The sequence below is a fragment of the Myodes glareolus genome, chromosome 25 (assembly GCF_982192425.1).
Source record: "Myodes glareolus chromosome 25, mMyoGla1.1, whole genome shotgun sequence".
Classification (NCBI taxonomy): domain Eukaryota; kingdom Metazoa; phylum Chordata; class Mammalia; order Rodentia; family Cricetidae; genus Myodes; species Myodes glareolus.
The window spans coordinates 35,233,968-35,252,964 of NC_142050.1; the positions used below are offsets into that span (position 1 = coordinate 35,233,968).

General features: G+C 48.3%; 1 protein-coding gene across 1 annotated transcript in view; it reads right to left on the reverse strand.

Annotated features, from left to right (window-relative positions):
- The window catches only part of Creb3l2 (cAMP responsive element binding protein 3 like 2), a 118,322-nt gene that overhangs the window by 7,935 nt on the left and 91,390 nt on the right, over positions 1–18,997 (reverse strand). The window contains exons 6-10 of the mRNA XM_085683558.2: positions 17,916–18,062; positions 17,004–17,062; positions 15,816–15,884; positions 1,069–1,168; positions 670–796 (exon numbers count right to left, since the gene is read on the reverse strand). Of these exons, the coding sequence (XP_085539684.1) occupies positions 670–796; positions 1,069–1,168; positions 15,816–15,884; positions 17,004–17,062; positions 17,916–18,062 (502 nt within the window). The remainder of the gene's footprint in view (positions 1–669; positions 797–1,068; positions 1,169–15,815; positions 15,885–17,003; positions 17,063–17,915; positions 18,063–18,997) is intronic.

Here is an 18,997-nt window from a genome sequence, read left to right on the forward strand (position 1 = left end):
TCCCTCAGAAAAGAAAAGTTCTCAAACAGCCACTGAAATTATCTTAATGGAATGTCATTTTATCGTGCATCTGGCCGGGATACACCTAACTGCTGAAATGCATAGACTTTCTGAGGATGGCAAAACTGTCCCTTCCTCAAACCCTGTGTCTCCTAACTCTGTGTGTGTTGTTACTAACACAGCTGTGCCACTCTGTGTATATCCCTTCCTTGTTATCCCTCTGTTTTCTAAATATTCAAAAGACATCATTTGTCAAGGGGCGGACAGTATGTGCTGCCAACGTGAACGCCAGAGCCTCCGACGTCTCTGAGTCCTGGGCATGAGACAGACAGATCTTTAATTCTGCTGCAAACTCCTACTGCAGAGGCATGTAATTCTGCGCTCAGGGAGTCAGAGGTTCAAGAGTGATCCTGGGATGTCAGAAAAGTTAAATGTCCTCCTTACTCTCCAGCCTCCCAAGAGTCACATCCCCCCACATCCGAACCCAAAGTTGGGGGGATGTGAGTCAGGCTTTCCTGGTGCTACACAAGGGAGTCCAGTGGCCACTCCCAGAACACCCCACCTGCGAACAGAGACGCTCCACTTTTACACATAGGGCTTTCGTACGAGATTCCTTGCAGAAAGCCGGGAAAGCCAACTGCAGGCAAACAGAACAAGCTGCCGACTTACCCACGGAGGCCGTGTATGGCTCCGACAGGCGATGCTGGCTGGGCAGGGCCATCTTGGTGGCTGAAGGATAGGGCCCATAGCCTTGAAAGAAGCTGCCAAACGCAACAGCGAAGCACAGAACAACAACCTGGAGATGAGGACAGAACGTGGGGAGCTATAGACCCCAGACTGTGGGGAGCAGACCCTCAGGGACAAGCCACCCGGGAGCACCGGGAGAGAGAACACCCCTCTGCCAGGGGACAGAGCATACCCTTAGTCCTGTCCCTGCAACGACACGCAGAGGGGAAGCCTCGGAACAGAATGGATGGTCCCTCTCGCTTCATTCATTCTCGGCATTTCCAAGGTAGGGGAATCTGGACATAGGGGGCTGGCCGGAGGGAGTCCCTCCGAGAAACTCACCATGAGGCAGGTGCCAGTCTGCGTGCCGGCTAACTTGCAGGTCCGAGAGACCTTCCCCATCACCAGAGCCTGAAGCTTCTGAAGCTGCTGAAGGAGAGTCCTGCCGAGGAGACAAATGAAAGCCAGGAAGGGGCATGTGAGATAGCAATAGACCTCCTGCCGAAGTCATGGTGGCTCGGCATCTGCATCTGAGCTGGGTCCAGAGGGGCCACTTCCCTGGGGGAAAGAGACTGCCCGAGGACCACACCTGCCGATGCCGTCACTACAGAGCCCCCTGGAGCTTCAGACACAGCCTCGATGACAGCACCACAGCCTGTCCTGTTCTTTAGCTGCTCTGGGGAAGAGAGGAGCCCCCAAATAACCCCGACAGGCAGAAGCCTGTCTGTCAGTTAATGAGGGAAAAAAAGACACTCTGATTGGATGCTCACCATACTTTAAAGTTTCTGTGGCCCCTCTAAGTCCATATGTTTCAAGTGAACCTGTGATATGATGCTAACAGACAGGGGTCTGGGAGAGGTGATCGGACCCCGATAGTGGACAAGATTAGTACCCATATAAGGGGCTGAAAGCAGATGTCTTCACTTTCACTACATGAGAACACAGCGAGGAGCTACCTTCTTTTTATGCACCAGAAGGCAGCCCTCGTCAGACACCAAATCTGCCAGCACCTTGATCTTGGCTGCCTCGGCCTCCGGAACAGTAAGAAATAAATTAAATAAATTTCTGTTGTTTCTAAGCCACTCCATTTATGGTATGAACGGACCAGGGCCGTGGTGACCGCAAGGAGACTCATTTCAGCAGGAAATGCACTGAGCTCTAAAATCCAAACCACGAGAAGGAAAAACAAACAAACAAACAAACAAAAAACAAAGGCCAGCAGAGAACAATCGAAGGAGTGGCCAGAGGTGGTGGCTGCGACTGGAAATGGCCAGTACAGCGCTGAGAAACACGTATCCAGGGCACACCGCAAACAGAGGGACGGAGAAGGAGAGGGGAGAAAGAGAATGGGGGGACGGGGTTTTTATTCCCCAGACAGGACAGCTGTGACAGCCAGGAGGCGAGTACAGCAATGTAAGCTCCGCATGCAATCAAGATGCAGTCGGAGATCTTCCCTGCAAATCCCAAACCAAGAACAGCAAGATGTAGCGGGGCTCTGGCAGGGGTTAGGGTGTCTCCCAGGAACTCAGTGTGACTATCAAGAAGCCCTGGAGCCCCTTCTCACCCTTATCTCCTCTGCCCAAAGCCAGAGGACACGACCAAGTGGAAAGGTTTTATGAGAAAATGAGGTCTCCTGGGTAGCAAAGATTTTCAGAAAAATGCACACCATAATGTCATGTGTCAGGCAAGAGCACTAGAACTTCCTTGAGGGCTTCTCCCCATCATTCGTGGGCAATCCCCACGAATGGCTTTCCAATGCTGGGAGCACTCGCAGGCTTTTCTCAGGTTTGCGGCCCTGGCCAGGATCAAAGGCTCAAACTCTCTTAGTTTAAACAAATCAAGCACAGGCTGGCTTTAAGGGCGGTTTTGCCTTCTGCAGGATAAGTAGTAGTGGGATGGGTCAATGAATTGGAACAGCCTTCAGCGTACATAGTAGAAGCTTTCTGGACGCAAAAGAAGATTCCCCTGTGGGGCCATCTACCTTTTTTTTTTTCTTTGTGGAATAATCTCAAGATAGTGAAATAGCATCTACTACAGAAGACTATTGTACTTAATCATACTTTTCATTTTGGCTATATAAAGGCATGGCCAGATGTGGTTAGACACGACCCGTGTTCATTTATCAAAGTAGGGTATGTTTTAAAAGCACACTGCATGCTGTCAGAGGCTGGGAAATACCGATTTTATACATCTATTTTAAATTCTACTTTAAAAGATTATCCCCAAGAATTCCCGTGCTGTAGAACTTTTCTTCTGTCATTGAATTTATTCTCTCTTCTACCAAAATGTCCTCAGAACACCTCTGCCCTGCCCCAGAGCACAAAGCCCCACCATAGCATCAAATACTGAGGAATTTACTGCCCGGCCACCAGCTGAGTAGAGCTTCTTCTACAGACGAGATTTTGCAAGCCACAGCATGTGAGGGATAGACTGCTATCTGTAATGCGGGCCCCCAGTTCTAGCAAGTCCTAGAACGTATATACGAGCAAGCCCACAGACAGACAGAGTCACATCTTCCAAGGCATCAATTCCTAAGGTCTTGGCTGCCTGCTAAACTACAGCAGGGACTTCATTGTTTCCAGTGTCGGCTGATACTGGGTGTCTTGACTCTGCCTTGAACACTCTTGAACCAGCACGCAAACTCAGCTGTCCCCTGTACAGGGGTAGGTGTCCTCTCGCCATCCAGCCTTCAGCTCGACAGACCCTTCCCAAGCTGGACCAATGCCATCTAATTTGCTCCAAAGTCCTCTGGTGTTTTGGAAGCAAAACTGTCCGGGCTATTTTTTTTTTTCCCCAACAATCCCTGTTTACCATCAAACATTCTACACTTCTCCGTCTCCACCCACCCCATGGTCCTTGCCCAGCTTCCATATTTTTTAAAATTTTATTAACTGATTAATTAATTCATTTCTTCCCAGCCTGGTCACAGCCCCTCTTCCCTCTCCCCAGGCCCTCCCCTCAACCTCCCTCCTAGTACCCCCATCCACCCCCTCTTACCTCCCCCATCCACTCCCTCTTACCTCTCCCCAGAAAACGGCGGTCCTTCCAGGTACAGGCACATCACCCAGCCATGGTACACCAAGCCACAGCAAGACCAAGCACCTCCCCCCACCAAAGCTGGACTACGCAACCCAGTAGGAAGACTGGTCCCAAAGAGGGATAACAGAGTCAGAGACAGCCCCTGCTCCTCTGTTAGGCGTCCCACAAGAAGACCACAACTGCACCCTATGTTCAGAGGGTCTAGGTCAGTGCCCTGCAAGCTCTCCGGTTGCCAGTTCAGTCTTTCCATATTCATGCTGAGAGAAGAGATTTCCCAGGACAGCAGGAATACCCCTTCCTTCCAGTTTCTAGATGAGATTACTGGGGTTAGTGTCCCCTTCCCTAAGACAAATATTCTCCCGCCAGGTCTTCCCCTGACAAAAGACTTCTAGTAAGGCAGATATACCTAAAGGCCCTTGAAGAATAAATGCCACAGGTTCCAAGCCAGACCTCCACTCCAACCCTCCCAGTTACAGGTGCCAAATGCCGGAAGTTCGGGGATATCACCGAAGCCCAGCTGGAGGAAGCTGACTGGAGGGGCTTCACTTGGCGCCCATCGATGTATCCTTTCCAGACTCAGAGACGATCATACACTGAGTCAGCTGGAAAGGAAACAGTCATTTAATGGGTCCCGATTCCTCACAGTTTATAAGCCAGATCTTTAAGATGAGCAAACACGCAGTTTCAAATACACAGTTTTAGTCTGGCGTCCTGGCAGAATGCGACGGCTTGATGACGTGTGGTTTGCTGCTGCTTTTCCTGCTGGGGTTGGCGAAGGTGAAATGAAATGATGACACGTGTGTGTGCACGTGCACACATGTGTGTATGCACAGCACCCCAGAGGCCCTGCCGGTCGGCCCCCCTGAAGCATCCTGTCACTGAAAATCAGAACAACTCATCCACCTTAAGCCTTCACGGAGGTTCCTGTGAGCCAGCCAAGTTTGGGGAAACATGCAGAATCCTACAAAACCACTATTTTCACCCTAAGAAAGTGAACAGTGCTTGAGTTCTAGGGGCTGAGCATGCTGCAGTGAGGAGCAGCTGCCACAGAGGACTGTAACTAGCGAGCCCCTGGGCCGGCGTGCCAACCCAACCACCTGACGCCACAGCCTGCAGACCTTCCAATATGTACAGCAAGTCCCTTACTCAACAACCTAATGTGACTCACAGTCAAATACTTCTTAATTACATTCTCCTAACATCCAGTCACATTAACGTGACAGTAATGTGACTGGAGCGCTGTTTGCACTGTTAGACATAAAATGTCACTATTACAGACGGCCACACACGGGAGAACCATAACAAAACCCAGGTGAAAAGAAAGGGCTATGGTAACAGTCAGTCCAATGGCAGTGAGGTGTGTACCAGCTAACAGTTACTAATGACACAAATACATGTGTGGGATACATGCTTATATGTGAGTATACGTGTATGTGATTGTGGGCTTTTGTGTACCTGTGTGTACCTGTGTGTATGATGTGTGTACATATATATGTACATGTGAATACATGTGAGTACAGGTGTATATGTATACATATTTGTGTGTACACGTGTATGTGTATACATATGCGTGTATGCATAAGTGTACTTGTGTATAATGTGTATATATGTGCTCACATGAGCATATGTATACATGTGTGCATGCATATGTATACATGAGCATGTGTGTCTATGTGAATACAAGTGTGTATATGCGTATGAATATGTGCGTATATATGTATACCTATTCATATGCTGTGCATGTATGTGTATGCCTATTCATATGCGTAAGTATGTGTGTGCACATTTCTGCATATGGATGTCTGTACCTGTGTGTATATATATATGTGTGTATATATGTACATGTGTATGGTGTATGCATATGTGTTAAATGTGTGTATACGTGTGTGTCCTTATATGTGTATACGTGCATGTACATTTGCATATATGTGTATATGTGTGTGCATGTATATATATGTACATGTGCATGTATGTGTGTATGTGCATGTGCATGTATGAGTGTGATAAAAGCAGAAAGGCGACCAGGAGAGGGGAGAGAGAGTAACGAATACAGGTGACTGGACCACGGAAGGCAGACTGAGAACAGAGGAGAAGAGAACAAACAAGAAGCAGGTACAATGAGAAACATTAGAATGCCATGATGGAACCTTACTTTAACACACTCATAAACAGTACAGGAAAATAACCCCTTGTGGAACTGCTATACGTGTGTTCAAGATAATGCAAGTGATGGATGGGGAGCCCTGCACAGGTTTCAGTGTCGGGAAGTCAAACCCAGGGTTTATTTATTTATTTATTTAGATAAATGGAAGCGATGAGACCTCTTCTGTCAGACGCCAAGTGGGTGCATCGCTCTAGTGCTGCTGAGCGGTGCACGGATGGCAGGACAGGGAGGCTGGCTCTGAACGCGGGGGAGCCCGAGTTTAGACCTCACCATGACAACTCGGAGCCTCTAATCAAGTTACTTAAGCTGTGTGCTTCAGCAGCTAAGCAAAACTAGTTTCTGTAACCACATCAGCTCGCAGGATCACAGAAGAACCACTCTGCCTGGGGAATCTGGTTTGCTGAAGCAATGCATCTCTGAAAAGCACTTGTCTCTTCACGGCTGGCAGAAGAGGCAAGCACCCTTCTCTGGAAAGCCTCAAAATAGAAATAACATTCTGAGGTGATGTGGGGCGTTCTATGACGCCACCAGGACAGATGTCACTGCCTACAGCACTCAAAACTTGGATGACAACAGCCAATCAACCAGCCTGAAGGACTTGATGTAAGAAAGGCAGCTATCAGGCGAAAGAGAAATACTGCTTCAGAATGAGAGTTATGAAAAATGGCTAGAAGACCCCAGCAGTCCTCCAAAGTGCCATACACATTTCCCATACTACTGTATTTTGAATCATCACGAAGTAAGGCCAATTATGGCTTAATGAATTCTTGGGCTTCTGGGATCAAAGTCTTAATTTAGAGGGAGAAACACTTAACATACATTTTTTTTTTTTATCTGGGCCAACAGATTTTCCACAACTTGTTAAATTGGAGTGCCCTATGCTTGGCTGACAATGTAGATTCTTGTCCTATGCTGAAACATAACAATAAACTTAGTGGCTCTCTTCATATATATGCTTGGAAAAGAGCATCAAAGGGAGCTACATCCTTGTCCCAAATAAAGCTTCACCCTGTGTCCTACACAGCCCATCAAAAAAAAAAACATTCGAAGTTCACAAGTACAAGATGCAATCTTGCAGATGCAATGTTGCAATCTCCAGAAATCAACATCAATGATCTGGTTTGTTATCTTTATATTTGGCCTAATTTAGCTTCCCGCTATATCCTTTATTTCCAAGATGGAGAGAGAGAGCAATAGAAAGTGTGAAAGATTACAGGTAGTATAGATAAGCCTTTGAACAGTCGAGAAATTCATTTCCCACTCAAGTTAGAAACCAGGAAAAAGAATAAACTGATGGATCCCAGTCACAGAGTAGAGAGTCAACAATACCCTCTCTGTGGACACACCTTCCATTAAATCTCATATCGTACCTTACTAGAAACACGCTGTGTGTGTGTGTGTGTGTGTGTGTGTGTGTGTGTGTGAGAGAGAGAGAGAGAGAGAGAGAGAGAGAGAGAGAGAACATCTGTATGAGCCACTCTCTAGGTGAATCAGCCTCCTTTAGAAGACAATGAAACATCTTTCTTTCCTTCTTTCTTTCCTTCCTTCCTTCCTTCCTTCCTTCCTTCCTTCCTTCCTTTCTTCCTTCCTTCCTTCCTTCCTTCCATTCCTTCCTTCCTTCCTTCCTTCTTCCATTCCTTTCTTCCTTCCTTCCTTTCCATTCTTATGAGTACATAGAGCAATACTTTCCAGATGCCAAATTATAAACCTTTAGTGAGACATGAGATCAGCCAGGTTATAACTGGTGCATCATTTTAATGAAATGAAATCAAACAGAAAATACGGTATTGAAGAGTACCTGACTAATATTAATGAATAAAAGACGCTCATTAGTTACATACAGCACATATACATATATGTTTTGTGTTATGTCTTCTGTAGTTAATATAAAATGTGAAGTGATTTTCAAAGAAAAAGTCTCAGTGTAACCTAACCAGTGTGCAGGCACACGCGCACGCATGTTCACACACACACACCACACACACACACACACACACACACACACACACGATACCAGTGCAGCAAATCTGGGTCTCAGTGGAATAGACAAGCACTCATGTCCCTTTGGAGCAAAACCCACCACATTCCTCCTAGTGTGTCCCCTAGGGAGTCCCAAGGCCCAAATCCCTACCCTGTTGGGTGGCAGAATGCAATATTAACAATTAGAAATTCCATCAAGGTCTTTCAGAAAGAGCGTGAACTATCTCAATACCTTAAAGAGTGACAGCTACAAAAGACAGCGACAGCTAACACTCTGAAACTTTAATTCCCGCTATTTATATTCTTTGGCTTTCTGACAGTCATTTATGGGACTCTGGCCTAAACAAAAAAGAGAAAGTGGTGTATGGGGGGGGGTAAGTATTGTCTCCTTTATCCGAGTGAATCATTTTTTTTAATTTTATTTTTATTTTATGTGTATGGATATTTTGCTTCTATGTATCTCTGTGCATCACACATGTACAATGCCTGTGGAGGCCAGGAGAGGACTTTGGATCTCCCGAAATTGGAGTTATAGACAGTTGTGAGCCATCATGTGGGTGCTGGGAATCAAACCTGTGTCCTCTGGAAGAGCAGCCGTTGTTCTTAACTACTGAATCACCTCTGCAGCCTTCCTCCTGAGGGACTGACTTCTACTTATAGGGCATTTATTTTAAAGTACCAGAACGCATTTCTGAATTACTACATCAGCTACTGCCCTAGGAACACACAAAAGAGAATTTCAGAATATTTACCAGGTCTGTGTAGTTTCTAAACTCACTACTAAGGCACACTAAAATGCTCTTCTGAACTCTCCAGGGGTTCTATGGCAGAGCTCTCCACACCTCTTTGAAGTCTGTGGTATTTCCATATGAAAAGGAAACACACTGCATACAACAGAGGGCATATACCGGAGATATAAAAACTGAATTAAACCAAGATGAAATTCTAGAGAAACGTAATATGGGTAATTTCTCTGTCCTCTGTGGCTCCTCTGTATATGACAGAGGGTGGGCTCAGCCAATAATCTGACCAAAAGAGATGAGATGAACTCGCACAGCAAAGACACAGTATCGTGTAGGGAAGAATACACAAAGACAGTGCAAACTAACACAGATTTGTAGGCTCAACAGACACGCCAGGAGGGCCAGGACCCAGGTAAAACCCAGCAGACTTAACTGGGAAGAGCTGCAGTGGGAACCCTTACACAGGGTCCAAAGATCAAGGAAAGCACACTAAGAGAGGACATGGTAATAGCAAGGTCAAAGAGTGAAACGGGTCCATTTTTCACAGCCCAATACACACCCCAACTCCTGTGCTCTTAGGAAAGGCTTTTTTCCTCATGCCACTAAAAGCTGGCTCCACTCTGCCTATAAAACACTATCAACACCGGCCCCTTGCAGTTTCCTTTCTACTATGTTTGACTTTGGGATTCGTGGACTCCCCAGATGTCTTCACTCCAACATCTTAAACCTGGACCTGGGCGGAGCCTGCTTCCCTTGGTTTCTCAACCCTGGCTCCACCCCACAGCACAGCACAGCACCGCACCGCACAGCACCGCACAGCACCCCACCGCACCGCACAGCACAGCACAGCACCGCACCGCACCGCACAGCACAGCACCGCACAGCACCCCACCGCACCGCACCGCACCGTACCGCACCGCACAAAGGACAGCAAAGCACCGCACCGCACCGCACAAAGCACCGCACCGCACCGCACCGCACAAAGGACCGCACCGCACTGCACAAAGGACCGCACCGCACCGCACCGCACAAAGGACCGCACCGCACCGCACCGCACCGCACCGCACCGCACCGCACCGCACCGCACCGCACCGCACAGCACAACACTCTCTGGTTTCGTGAAGAGACACCAGAAGTGTAACAGTCGATCTTCAGTATCAACTTGACTAGATTTAGACTTGCTTAGGAGACACACCTCGAGGAATATCCGGAAGTCTTTCCAGAGAGGTTTAACTGGGTTTAAAGTGAGAAGACCCACCCTGAATGTAAGCTGTCCCAGCCCATGAGCTGCAGTCCAAGACCGAAGGAAAAGTAGGAAAGGAGGAAGCCGGCAGAGGGCCACCAGGCACAGTGTGATCAACTGCCTCACCCTCCCACCAAGGCTTCCTGTTAGACTGTTGCCTTGGACCATGAGCCGAAATAAACCCTCCTTTCTCACAAAGTTCCTGTCAGATATTTTGTGACAACCAAGGAAGGGACTGTTTCAGGATGGGGGCAGGTGCCACTCTCTGGGCAAGCCAGGACTGAAAGGTCTATCCGCCCTTTCACATGGGCCCATCCCCCCAGGACTGAAAGGTCTATCTGTCCTTTCACACGGGTCCATTCCCAGGTCTGACTAGTGAAGCCGGTAGCCTAGAGGGATGGAGTAATATCTACCACTGGGCAGAAGAGCAGGCTGATTTTCAACTTGCTAAAGAAACAGGGAGTCCTCAAGCCCGTGGCCTCCCTAGCCTTAGCCACTGGGAGGGCAGTGTCCACCCCTGGCCCTTTTCTGGAAGGGAAGTAATACAAATGTGTCACTGGTCACGCTGCCTGCTATGCTGAACACAGCGAAGGCCTCTGTCTTGGACTCTGGAATCTCAGGTCGTCTATAGTAAGGTCAAGTGAAACCCCAGGCCTGACACTTCAGGAGCATTCTCACTCCCTGCGCCTTCTCCCTACCCCTCACACCTGTCTCAGTTCCCAACAAACACACAACCTTCACAAGGAACTATCTCTGGTACTCCATCAGCCTCGGGGGTCCATGGGTCCCTTTGTCTACCCTTCAGAGAACAGACTTTGAGGCAGAAGTGCATGTAGACCCTGAAAATGAGTTAAGAACATCTGGACAGAAAAATTCCAGGATCCTGGGTACCAACACGGAGTGTGAGCTCTGGGGAAGACCGCTCATCCCATGGAGAAGGTATGGCTCTGGAGAAGAGGAAAGAGGCACCCACTAAAGCAGAGGCTCTCTTGGCCAGGTTTGTCCCATGCTGGGTAGGGGGAGAGGGCAGCAGCAATGCGGCACTGGGAGGCACATCAAGATTAGAGTGACAGCCAAGGGGCTGAATTCCGGTCCCCTTGTTACTTCCCGCTACTTTTATGACTTCAGCCTTACTGTGCCTTACAGTGACGGGCAGGGAAACAAGTTCTCCAAGATGCATTTTAAGACCAAGTTCCTAAGAGTCTAAAACCTGAGGCAGGAAGAGAGGGACTGGGGCCCGCAGCCTTTTAGAGGCAGAACAAAGGAAGTGATGAATGGCACAAACTGAGCCACAAACACCTTCTTGTGATGGCCTGGGTGGGATGTGTGCATCACTTAGGCGAAGGGGCCACAGGGATAAAGAACAGGATGCTCTCGGGAGTGAGACAAGGGTGGGTGGGGCCTTCCTGAGAAACCAGCGGTAAGCTCAGAGAAGCAGAGTCTCCAGCAGCCCCAACTGGCACGGCTAAGTGCGAATGTACTTGCTGACGGAGCTTAGGAGGAAGGGGTCCCCTGGGACACTATCTTGCTTCCCTCTTCGCTTCCTTGATGGCATGCAATTAGTGGACCATCTTACTAAAGGCGGTACGAAGGTACATAAGCACCACGTGTCAGTTCTGGGGAGAGAGGAAACAGGGACACTACCCCCATGCCTGGTTGGCCCCCACCCAGGGTCTTGCGCTCAGAAAAGGGAGTCCTTTGCCCTAGACACCAACATGCCAGGAGTCTCTTGCTGAATTTGGTGCACACAGAGCCCAGATTGGCTCAGAACCCCAGCAGTACTTTTCACCTGGGTATCTCCGCTACGAGAGCCATTCTTTCCCTCTAGTGATGAAAAGTTGATCCCTGTGCCATGTCCCATGAAATGGAGCCGCTCTATGTCTCCCACCCGCTTCCCCATCGACATTTGTCTTCTGTTTCTATTTCTGCCCAAAGGACAGTGAGGGGAGAAGTGTCAACAGTAGCACAAACACAGCTGTGTGTGCATCCAGCCCAGGTCTGTGCTCAGTTCAAACACCGTGTGATGTGATGAGGAGTCCAGAAGCCTCCCCTGCCACCTGCTTCTCTGCAGCTGGGGTCAGGGCCTGGGGCAACAGGGTTTACATCATAGTCGTTAGCAAGGGGAGGCCCTTGCAAGACACAGGAGGAGGGCAGAAGAGAAGAGGTGGGGTGGCAGGCCCCAGCAGAGCCCTGCTTCAGCTCTTTTATATATTTGCCTTTTCAGTCAAAATACATGAAATATGGGTCCCGAATATGATGGCCAGAGGAACTTCTGGGTAATATTGTCTGTAGGAATAGTATAAGGAATAAAATCCTAGTCATCACCATTGCATAAAGGTTGTCTACCAGAAGCTAAATTTGAATCAAGAGGAATGGAAGAGAGTAGACAGGGACTCATGAGAAAGCCACACGGAGGTTCTTGGCAGTCAAGAGGCTAGCAAAGTGTGGGGCTAGCTATCCCGAGAGGCTCCCTGCTTGAGAAGTGAGAGAAGCTAGACGGAAGCAGAAAACTACTATGGCATTGCTGATATGCAGAATGATTCATTAAAAAGCCATACTCAGAAACAAGAATGTGATATTGGCTCAGAGGACCGGGGAGCTGGAGAAGGAGGGGAGGTTCGTCAGAGGCTTTGAGGTGGGACAGGTTCTGTGTACAGAGGGTCACTGCCATTGATGGCATGGTGGCATGGGAGTAAGACTTCTGCTAATTCTTAATGTTGACCTAAAGCATCTGCATGACAGAAAAAGAGAGATAACCACATGTGTGTGTCGGGGGGTATAATCTACTGCACTACGGTAACCATTTTACAATGGACACATATGTTGAATGATGATGCTCAAAAATGTACAGCTTTATCTGTCAGTTACAGCCTGGTAAAGTTAAAGACACAGAAAAACAAGCTAAACCCATTCTCTACTTTGGCCAGTGCCAATGCACTAGCCCTGACTGCAATCAATGACAGCCACTGCCAGGGAAGGGCCAAACACCAATGCCCTGAGCCGGAGGTCCAGATGAGGAACTATAGAAACACGTCCACGGAGAATGAATCCAGTGTATGTTGTTCAATGAAAAAATTTTAACAAAGGAACATGTACGATACAAACGCATACATATAAGTTATCCTAAGAAGTCATGATAGATCCAAATCAAAGAATTTTGAGGTTTAAGTACGTATTCTAGATAAGTATATATTGAATATGTGTGTGTGTGTGTGTGTGTGTGTGTGTGTGTGTGTGTGTGTGTAGGCCAGAGGTGTCAACCTCAGGAGGTGTCCCCCACTTGCTGCACACCAAGTGTTGATTAGGCTGACTGGCCAGTGAGCCCCAGCGAGCACTCTAGTCTTGCCAATGCAAGCATGGAGAATTTAGATCGTCAGTGTTCCTTTAAAAGATAGGTGTGGTAGTGTGCTCTAAATACCCCAGCACTGGTGTTTGGAGCAATGCAGAAGGGAGACAGGCAGATCCTGGGGACTCTCTGGACAGCCAGTCTATAGAAATGGCAAGCTCCAGATTCAGTACGAGAGCCTGTCTTAAAAAACAAGGTGGCAAGTGAGAGACAGAGATAGGGATTTCAATAGCCGGTCACATACATGCACATGCATCGGGCCCCACAACACTATTAAATAAAAATACCCCGCTAGTAACTGAAGAAGAAATGGCTGGCGTCTATAAAGCTGTTTCTAGATACCTTCCTCTAGGTAATTACTAGGAACTGCTGATAACCAGAAAAATGAGTGTTTCCATACCTCCCGAGGAAGATAAGAGGACCCTAGGAGGAATTCATACCTAAACTCGAAACCAAAGCAAATCAGTCCACAGTGAACACAGGACTGTCCAAAGGGCACCACAGGCATGCCAGACTTGTAGAGGCCGTGGGATGACTGGCTGGGCTCTGCACTAAGCAAATACAGACTTGGAAGAGAATCTGCATGTTAAAGATAGGAAGACAAGCAAGGAATGCCTAGCCGATTTGAACCTTTTGATGTGTGGATACCTGATTTAAGTCAACACACAAAAATTTAAAAAATGTTCACGCCCGGATGAGCGGGTGCACACCTGCAATCCCAGCACTTAGAAGGTGAAAAGCATGGATACATTTTTAAATGTTCATGACAATCAAGGAATAAACAAACAAAGCAAAGTGTAGCCAGATGGAGAGTGGGGGAGACCTCCCCTCCCAGGGCAGGAGGTTTGTGGGTCCTTGTTTAGCAGGCTCCTTGGTCCCCACACAGCCCTGTTGAGGCTTTGCTGCCCCCGTGTGACCAACAAGAGGCCTAACAGCCGAGCCTGACAGACACAAACTGCAAGAAAAATGTTGATAGATTTCCTCCTGGGCCTTCCCCAGCTCAGGGCCTAATTTGTTCATACTGGGAAACACACGGAGCAAACATAGCACCAAGCGACAGGCAGGAGACAGAAGGCTAAAGGAATGGCTGAGGTGGAGGATCCAGAGGACCAGAAAAGCCTGGGAAGAAGGTGTCCGGGGGAGATGGAGACTCAGAAGATGGGGGTTAGAGACGAGTAGCAATGAAAACAGAGTTTTACAGTATGAGGAAGTCCCACCAGGTTGGGGGTGATGTCACGGGCCGGTGGGGGGGGGGACTGATCCTGCCTCAGGCAGTCTGAGGACACAGGGGTCAGGTAAAGGGCACCTGACCCCCTCTGCGAGTATCAGATAACCAAGAGGGGGGGATCTAGTGGACTCTCTTTGAGACCAGTTCAACTCCTCAGCCTACTGTTAAAACAAAACAAACAAACAAACAAAAACACAGAGACACAGGACACAAACTTCAGATGCAAAGTCGCTGTTGAAAGCTCAAAGTCATTGCTGAAGAGACTGAGCCAGACCCCTTAGCCTTTGAAATTTTGTTATTAGGCATTAATGCTGAACTAATTAATATTTTCTTAGCTGATTCGTATTTTCTTCACTCCCAGTGAATTTTTCCTGGTTTGTTTATTGAACCTACAGTTATCACTAAGGGTAGCGGTACTCTCTGACCAACAAATGACATTTTCAGAACACAGGTAAGCACCATGCATGCCCAGGAACACATATTCTGAATCAAGCACGACATGCCTTATCCCATCCCAGTTCCTGGTGTGAGCCAGAGTTAAACCCAGTGGAATCTTTCTGTATTGAAATCCACAGAGATAAATTGCTGAGTGGTGCTGGGCAAACCACAGCCTTTCTGTGTCCCAGACCTTGTCTGTGTAACAGGGATAATCTCCTACCATCTCACAAGAATGAGTCAACATCTCCGATGTGCCAAAAAAGTAACTGACATAGAAAATGTCAATAGAATTAAGGACGATAAAGCAACTGAGGGCCACGGCTAATTTTTCAAAATGGGACTGAAATGTAAGTCATTAGATTTTGAAAACAGGCTTCCAAAACCATGAGTCTCTTTTTAAACTAATAAAAGTGATGATCGCTGTGTTTAACTGACACTAAATCCCCGTGCCTCCTTGTCCACCTCTGAAACCAAGTGGCATTTTCAGGAGAATCAGACTTAGGGGCTCCATCCTGCTCCAAGCCCTCCTAACATTTCCTTATTCATTTCTGTTCCCTGGCATTCAGGACTGAACCTAGGGCTCCATGCATTCTAGGGCAAGCATTCTAGGACTGAGCTATACTCACGGCCCATTCTCTCTTCGCTTCCTTATAACTGTCCGTGTTTGATCATCCTCCCTACCAGTCCTTCAAAAGGAAGGAACATGCATGTGATATGTGTACACGTGGATTTGTATATACACCTGTGTGGATGGGAGGAGCCCATGAAGCAGAACGGCTAGGTGGCGCCCAGCTCCTTGAACACCCAAGGCACAGCCCCATTTATAGCAGAACCCCCCTTCCCTCCTGCTCACTGGACATACATAGCCCAGGATAAAGGCCCTTCCACCTTCTTCTGGCCACACTCACCTATTGGTGTTCTCCAGCACCTCCACCTTCTTCCGAAGTTCCAAGTTCTCAGTTGAACAAGACTCCACCCTGAGGGGAGAGAACCAAGACACACAGTCACTCTCCAGAGGGCAACTGCTCAGCCAGGAGCCAGGGTTGAGGTGATTGACATCACAGAGAAAGAGGCAGGGTGGTCACTGAGGAAGAGCTGAGACAGTCTGAGTGGAGAAGAGAATGAGAGTTCAGAGGGACAGCATGGCCGGCCAGGGCTCTCCTCAGGGAGGAGCACGGGCCGGACACAGAACCCCCGTTAGGCAGCTCACTCTGGTTCCTCATCTCTTCCTACAGCTCTCATTCATACTGCACGACAGGAAGGAGAGCCACCAGTGAGCTGCACCCCTGACCACGTCTGCTACAAAGCTTAGAGCTTGTGTGAAAGGCAGGACCAGAACCCAGGACAGTGAAGTGTTGGGAGCCCACGTGCCCAGAGAGGCAGAGAAGAGAGAGCTGCAGAAACAATCTTGGTTATAGATGCCTTTAGAACACAGTAAAATAACGGGACCTAAATCAGGTCACAGACACACCGTTTCCCATAGAAACTTCTAGAACCAGGTAGAAGCTAGCCAGTGTCTTAGTGCACATGCGCAAATGAGAAAGACTCAGTTATGCGCCTGCTAGAACCTCCTCCCTATCTCAAAGTCACACCAACTTCCTAGAGATGGTAGAGATGTGGCTCAATTCACACTTCCCTCCGAGCCCTCGGGGCATACCAGGGCCTTCAAAAGAACAAAGGGTGCCTTTATTTATTTTTACCAATAAAAAAAATAAAAAATATATATAAAAAAAAATGTCTGCCCACGGCATGCATTACAGAGTAGAGGAAATTCCAGAGTGTGATTCGTGTCATCCGAGGCCAACAGGACCTGGGGAAACAACACTGCTCCTGTAGGCTGAAGCTGGGCATCTCTGAGGAGTTTCAGGAATGTCAGTATCTAAGGATTGCTCAAGTAGCCTAGCAACAAGTACTCAAGATCAGGGTCAGAAAGCAGTGATTCACACACCAGAGTTCTAAGCAGGTCCTCCCACATGACCACTAGGGGGCAGGCAACCACTGCTGATGCACTGGGGGATCCTGGGCGCCGACCGGCCCCTCACCCTGCTTGGTGACTATTACCTAAAGAGCCGCAACCAGTCAGGGAGCAGACTTACTTTTTCTCCAAGCTGTCCATGTATTCTTTCTTCTTTCTCCTGCTTTCCTGGGCAGAAATCTGTGAGATAAGGAAGGGGTGGGGGATGAATTTCCATTTTTGTAAGGAAAACAGAGTGGATGGAACCCTGGAGGTCCCCTGGACAACTTAGGCGGCCGGCTCCCCTTTAACATGTGGGCTCTCGTCATGTATCCCCAACTCTGTTTCTGGCCCAAACGGATCCTCCCAAACCCGCCAACAAACGCCTGGGTCACAGACTCATCATTGAAATAGCTCAGAAAAAATGATGTCAGCTCTCTAGACCTCGGCTGGCTCAATTATATATAAAACCAGCCAAGTGGGCTTGGATGTGTATAAACTGTCTGCTGGCCCTGTGTGAGAGTACAGGGGTGTGACTCTGGCTCTCTCTCTGCCTTCCTCTCCTGCTCTTTGCCTGGGTCACAGGCCTGGGCCTCACCAGCCGCCTACAGCCGCGGAGGCAGCAGTTGTGTTCAGAGACCAGGTGGCTACTGAAGTTTGCTTTTATCACAGGCCACTATCAAGGAAAACAAACCTTTAAGTAATCCAGCATAAAGCTACAGTTGTTTATAAACTACGTATAGAGCAACTAGAAAAAAAAAACATTATAGACATCATAAAAATTGGAAGACTCGGATTTTTAAAAAAGACACATAAAGGGAGATGCTTGTATCTTTTCCTGCTTCTGAACAGGCTATCTCACGTGGGGTGAGAGTTCACACCCACGCTGGGCAGAAAGGGCTGGAAAGGATAGGCAGATGGTGTCTATGCTCCTGGCCTGGCTCTGGGAAATCCCACTATAACTTTGGGGTGCAGGTGAGGGACTTTGGGGTGCAGGTGAGGGACTTTGGGGTGCAGGTGAGGGCTCAGTTCTTCCTTGTCAGTCACAGCTCACCTTATTCTTGATTTTCCTCCGGATTTTCTTCAGGGCCTTCTCCTCAGATTTTGTCAGGGGCAGCTTGGTAGGAATAGGGTAGCCCTCAGCAATCAGGGTCCTCTTCTCTTCCTCTGTCAGGACCAGCGGGCCAGATCCCTGCAGCTTCTGCGCAGACAAGGGGGGCAGAGAAGGGTCAGACAGGAGTGGCTGAAAACCGACGTCAACATAGAGCGCGGAGAACCCGTCACAATGGCTCCCTAATGGCGGGTGCTTTGAAGTAAAAGACAAGAGAGAGATGTGCCTTTATGGGAGATTTAGTGAATTGTAGTGAGACAGGGTCTCTTACTGAACCAGAAGTTTGATGTTTTCACCCAGGCTGGCTGGCCAGTGAGCACTTGGTATCAATCTGTCCCAACCCCCAGTGCTGATGTCACAGACACAGGCAGCCTTGCCTGGCTGTTTTTATGTGGGTGCTTGTGATTCAAACTCAAGTCCTCCTGCTTGCAGAGCAAGTGCTCTCATCCCGTGAATCACCTCCCCAGCCTGCCAAGTCGGGGGTTTTAACCCAAGAGCCCTAAAACAAAGGGAAGGCTGAAGAGGCCCCCATCCACTGTTTCCTGGGAAACACCCCATATCGAGTACACACAAAGTAACAGCATAGAATGTGCACCCCATATCCCTGGAGGCTTAGGGGTGATGGAAAACTCCCTTGGAGCTCTCAAGACTTGTATTGTTCTCCTGCTGAAGGGCTAATTTTATAACCGGTTCTTTCCACACCAACCACAGTAGCGCTTTCCCTCAGTTTACAGCTAACAGGCCTGAAGCCCCAGAGATACACCAGCAGGCGTCTTTCATGGAAGTTCAGGCTTCCAGGAGTCCTGCGCTACCCATTAGCCATGAAGATGAGAACCACAACTCCTCGCATTTAGCCCAGGACACAATGACGTGTTTATATTAGTCATACAAGCTGACTCACTGGGGCTTAATCTCCATGCTCCCTGTCACTGAGAGCGGGGGTGGGGGGGTGGGGGGGTGGGGAGGAGACTGAAAACAAACCCCATCTCTGAAGTGGCTCAGGATCAAGACTTAAGGCTAAAGCG